The sequence below is a fragment of the Quercus robur genome, chromosome 7 (genome assembly GCF_932294415.1).
Source record: "Quercus robur chromosome 7, dhQueRobu3.1, whole genome shotgun sequence".
Classification (NCBI taxonomy): Eukaryota; Viridiplantae; Streptophyta; class Magnoliopsida; order Fagales; family Fagaceae; genus Quercus; species Quercus robur.
The window spans coordinates 28,797,552-28,803,546 of NC_065540.1; the positions used below are offsets into that span (position 1 = coordinate 28,797,552).

The following is a 5,995-nucleotide window of genomic DNA, read 5'->3' on the forward strand; positions in this document are numbered from 1 at the left end:
AATTCAAAAGTGACAATCATACCCTTGGTGGCTCTATGTCGACAACATTTTATTACTATGAGAGAGTTTATATTTTAGTTTTTTTTTTTATTTTTATTTTATAACAGATCTGCCGTTTAGTTTTTATGCATATTCATAATAATAAGTAAAAAAATGGTATCAGGTTAGATAAGAATTAATAAAAATTTATCAAATATTTTATTTTAAGAAATAAACACACACTAAAAAAAGAGAAAAAAATTTTTAACACAAAGTCACACAAATTTAACTGTTATAAAAATATTGTGAAATTTTTTGTTTAGTAGCTTAGCATTAATTATATATCCTTATTTATCAAAAAAAAACCTAAGCATTAATTAATGTATTACTAACGTTTTTTTTTTTTTTTTTTTTTTTTTTTTTTTGAGAATTAATGTATTTACTAACGTTGTTGTTGGTTGGGCGTGTAGAGGTGTAAGAAGAACAAGGTGGAAGTGGTGGGCCAGTCATTGTCAATCGAAAACCTATCCAAGGGTTCGTCCTTCTTAGATCTCTGACAACCAGGTGAGTTTAATATTTATTTATTTCTAAAAAATCCTGATACATATATATATATATATATATATATATATATGGTAACCAAAGGCAAATAAAGAAAACAGAAACAGAAATGGTTACCATGTTTCCATTCCATTTATTATAACAAGAACATGTGAGATGACTTCAACTCAAAAGCCATTGATTCCTTCAATCTTAAGCAAAAAAATTAAGCTTATTTTTGAAAGAAACCCTCTTACTTTCCCTTTCGTTTCTTCTAATTTTATTTATAATGTTTATTTGTTTACTTTCACATAAATAAAAATATATTATTTGTTTTTTTAGAAAATCAATTAGTATGAATTTATTTTATTTAGAAAGGTTAGCTTTTTAACCCCAGCGCCTCCCTTCCACTCCTGTGCTCCACTGAAAGTGATCTCTCTCTCTCTCTCTCTCTCTCTCTCTAAATTATAGCCGTTGGAGAACTCTCATCAAATGCTGCTGGTTTATTGACAGAAAGTCATCACAGACAGGAATTTAGATTCTTACTTTGCTAATTTCCGTGGTGGTTTTTGTCTTGTCCCTAATCGCTTGTCTCTATTATATTTCAATACCCAAAAAAAAAAAAAAAAAAAAAAAAAAAAAGCAATATTCACGATTCTCTCCCTTTCGTTTTTTTCGATTTAAAAGTTTTTACGCGTCTTTGAGATATATAGGACTAGGGTAGGAGTATCACATAAATTGAAAACCAGTGTGTGTCCTTTGAGTTCTCTGTCAATTCCTGTTTCTGGGTTCTTCTTCATATTTTTTGCTCTATTTTGAATCTGCCGCTTCTTCAATAAAACAATAACGCTCTCTCTCTCTCTCTCTCTCTCTCTCTCTCTCTCTCTCTCTCTGTAACTCCAAAATATAATAGAACGCAGCACAGAACAAAAAGCTAGAAATTTCCTCAACCCCTCATTCTTATTTTACATTTTAGTCCACCTATATAGTCCACAGTCCCTTCATTCTTTTCACAATACCATACTTTACATATTCCTGCCTTTATATATATTTTTCCTTTCTTTCAAGATTTTATTTTTTTGGGTTGCTTTTGCCTTTAAATATCTATTAGATCCTTCTCAGAAAAAAGATATCTATTGGATCCATATTCTCTCACTTTTTTTCGTGGGAAGAAAAATTCCCTGGTTTTTCGCTGATTCCTCCCACCCACACCCACCTGCAAAAAACCGTTGCTTTTTTTTTTTTTCTTCCCTCTTTTCTCTCTCTTTTATTAAGGGAAAAAAGATCCGCAGAGTTTTCTTAATATATAATAGACATATAGTATAAAATAAATCAAGCTTATAACTTTAACTGCCTCCCTTTTTCCCAGTTAACAAAAACATACACATTTTTTTTTATTGATTTTTCTGTGAAACTTTGGTGGGAATCATGGAGTGGCAGTGGTTTTCGAGGTGGGTTTTGGTTATAGGAGGAGTATTGGGTTGTTTATGTGTTTGTGTAGAAGGGCTTGGTGTGAACTGGGGAACCATGGCAACTCACAAGTTGCCACCAAAGACAGTGGTTCAGATGCTGAAAGACAATGGTATTCAGAAGGTGAAGCTCTTTGATGCAGAGCAGTCTACGATGAGTGCTTTGGCTGGCTCTGATATTGAGGTCATGGTTGCTATTCCCAATGATCAGCTGGCTGTCATGACTGACTATGATCGTGCCAAACAATGGGTCAAGAAAAACGTCACACGCTATCTCTTCAATGGAGGGGTTAACATCAAGTATGTGTCGAATTATCAATATCAATTTGTATGGTTCTAAATTTTATTTAAAGATGTGCTCCTTTTTTTGTGTTTTGTTTTTTTAGTGCATCGCCATGAGCAGCACACATATCTGGATTTTGTTCGATTAGTTCTATTACTTTAACTTGACAAATTATTGGGATTTTTTTTTTTTTTTTGGGGGGTGGGGGGTGGGTGGACCCGTCCTTTGTATTAGAAAAATTAGCTTCTTTTATGACCTAATTCATATGGAAGGGATTGAACAATTAAAATTCTATTTCTTGGGATGTTGAGTCTATAGAGTAAGAGTATAATTATTTTGTTTATTGGTTGGATTAATTCTTCAATCTGCTATTGGGGTGGCTGTTAGGAAAAAATTTATTCCATAATTTTATGTGGCATTCAATCATGCCTTTCAATTTCTTTTCTGAAGTGATTCAGAAATCAATCAACTTGAGTGTGTTGTCATTGTTATTTCCCCATTTGATCTGGTTTTTAATTGTATTTTTATTCTATTAAAGTGTAGCGCATGAATTTCCTTTAAGGTCGTTTCTATTTATAATGCCTTAATTAGTTGCTGAGAAGTTGTGCACCAGTAAGGAGTAGGAAAAGGGTGCTTGAAATCTAACCAACCTAAGTCCAACTTGTTATATATTAGTATTTGTTTCAATGTTTACTTGGCAACCATTGGAAACATTAGATTCTTTATAGTGGTTCTTTTCTGTGGGAACTTTGTATTGAAAAGGAGAAATGGATGATTAGCACGGTGATAATTTCCCATCCAGAAAGTTGATTGCAATGTGATGTGTCTTTCCAAATTTTGAGATTTTGAGAGACCCTAATTCTTAGAAACATAACAATAAGAATAGCAGGGAAAGATGAAGGAGAAAATGGAAGTGTGACTTTATTTTCTTCTTTCCTTTTTGGGCATTATTTCCAGCTCTTCACCACTGACATTTGGAAGAGAGGTTAGCGGTGTTTGATAGGATAATTAACGATGAGATTTTTTTTTTCAATAACAGAGTAGTGCAAAATATTATATTGGACACCACTTGTGAAGTGTTCATGTTTATTGAAGAGTTGAAGGATATGGATCATTATTAGATTTACTAATTTTAGCTTTAGATGGGGAACTTAATAATTTTTACATTTTAAAAACAGACGACCATTTTGTTCGAGTGCAACCTGCACTTTTTCTTTACTGATGGGATAAACCTTTCTTGTCAATGATGTGACTTGGACCATTTGCTTAGAACAAGATCTCAAGCTTATCGTTCTTAAAGTGCTAAACCCCTGAAGATGGGCAATGTTATAAAATTTTGTTTCTTCTGTTTTAAATTTACTAGCTGGTAAAAGTAAGGAATAATATTTAGACCTTCAATCAATGTCCTCACTTTCAAGCAAACTGGTTGCACGGCTAACTTTTCTACTCAACATACAATTTTGATTTGTCTGCGTTGTTGTTGCTATTCTTTTTGTAAATTTGGCATTGCAGATGCATTGAGGCAAAAAACTTGCAATTAAGCTTCTCTTTCTTATCATATTGTCTCTTTTGCACAGGTATGCAGCAGTTGGGAATGAGCCTTTCCTGACATCCTACAATGGCTCATTCCTGAATATCACCTTCCCAGCACTTCAGAATATTCAAAATGCCCTTAATGAAGCTGGTGTTGGAGACTCTATCAAGGCCACTGTGCCTTTAAATGCTGATGTCTACTTCTCTCCAACAACCTCCGCCTATCCCTCTGCCGGAAGGTTTCGGGCTGATATCACTGACTTAATGACTCAGATTGCCCAGTTTCTAAGCAAGAATAATGCACCTTTCACAGTAAACATTTACCCTTTCCTAAGTCTTTATGGTAATGACGATTTCCCAATTGACTATGCCTTCTTTGATGGAGTAAGCAAGCCCGTCGTTGACATTAATGGGATTCAATACACCAATGTGTTCGATGCTAACTTTGATACCTTGGTTTCTGCTCTGAAAGCTGTTGGGATTTCTAACATGACCATTATTGTAGGGGAGGTTGGGTGGCCTACAGATGGGGACAAGAATGCTAATGTAGGTAACGCTTATAGATTTTACAACGGGCTTATAGCAAAACTTGCAGCCAATAAGGGTACCCCACTACACCCTGGATATATAGAAGTTTACTTGTTTGGTCTTATAGATGAGGATGCCAAGAGCGTTGCTCCGGGAAATTTTGAACGCCATTGGGGAATTTATAGGTATGATGGCCAGCCAAAATATGCGATAGATGTTTCTGGTCAGAGTCAAAATAAATTTCTTCTGCCTGCACAGAATGTGGAATATCTTTCCAACAAATGGTGTGTGTTCAATCCAAATGCCAAAGATCTGAGCAAACTAGCAGACAACATAAATTTTGCTTGCACCTTCGCAGATTGCACCACACTTGGATATGGGTCCTCTTGTAATAATTTGGATGCCAATGGGAATGCCTCATATGCATTTAATATGTATTTCCAGATACAGAATCAGGATCCAATGGCCTGTAATTTTCAAGGGTTGGCCCAAGTGACTACACAGAATATCTCACAAGCAAATTGCAATTTTACCATTCAGATAGCTACATCTTCTTCTTCACGGGGGTCTTCACTGGTGACTTCAGTATTTATAACTCTCTTCATGTTTCTGTTAGTATAGAATTGTTTTTGTAGATATATCAGGTGTACTGTAATTTTATTTTTGTTAGTTTCTATTGTTACAACTTTTTGGATTATTTTTACCATGCAGATTCATTTGATAAAAAACTTCCTAGGATCTATAAATCGTATTGCTAATAAGCATCTAATTCTTTGTATGTGGGGTTAGATTTGTTATGATGTGATGAACGATCCTACAGTGGTCTTGTTTACCTGAATCAAAAAACTTGGAACATGTTTAGATCCACTTTGTTTTCCCTAGAAGATTTCTTCGATGTTAATTCAATTAGTCTAGAGACAATTTTAATAGTAGATAATAAAGTGATTTCAGTAGTGGATTGATAGAAGAAAGAAGGATGAATTTTTATTCTTACAACTATCTTTTTGAACCAGATAGTTCACAGTGCTTATTCTATGGATACTGTAAAGCCAACTCATGTTTTCACTCTTTTTTCATTATGAAGATGTATCAGGATCCATTCCTCAAACCAAATCAAGCGAACGTTATGGAAGTTCCTGGATTGTGTGCAATAAGAGTAGTGTCAAAGTCACCCTATGATTTAATAATAATAAATGGAAAATTGGCTGTGAAAATAAATAGCATTTGCTATCACAAGAAGTTGTGAATTTATTTTTTATTTTTTGTTTATAACATCAGTTTACCAATGCTGAGCTCAGTGACTTGATGAGCTTTTAAAAGTTAGGAAATTTTTCTAAGCCTAGTGATGAAAGCTTTCAGAAAGTGAAGGTAGGTGAGTGAAAAAGCATTTTGTTCTAATGTTATCGGCGATTGAATCATGAGGTTTTGATTCTTTTGAATGCTACTCTGGGAAGAAATGATTACCCATCATGCCAGGAATGAGAGGCGCAAGCTGGTTATACTGTTTTTGGATGATTAATCATTGGGCTTATAGGAGTCCAATGCCATACTCTCATTTTCCGGTACATATATACATTTGTACTCAAATTGACACTAATGAGTGACGATACTCATACGTCTGATACCAATTTTGTTACAAAATTATTATAAACGGATGAGGTTA

At 34.2% G+C, this 5,995-nt stretch overlaps 1 protein-coding gene across 1 annotated transcript; it reads left to right on the top strand.

Moving 5' to 3' along the window:
* Window positions 1-852: 852 nt before the first annotated feature.
* LOC126693032 (glucan endo-1,3-beta-glucosidase 8-like) lies at window positions 853-5,199 on the top strand. Its single transcript, XM_050388890.1, has 2 exons — window positions 853-2,288; window positions 3,849-5,199. Exons 1-2 carry the CDS (start codon window positions 1,948-1,950, stop codon window positions 4,951-4,953), a joined length of 1,446 nt encoding a protein of 481 aa, XP_050244847.1. The 5' UTR covers window positions 853-1,947; the 3' UTR covers window positions 4,954-5,199.
* The last annotated feature ends 796 nt before the right edge of the window (window positions 5,200-5,995 follow it).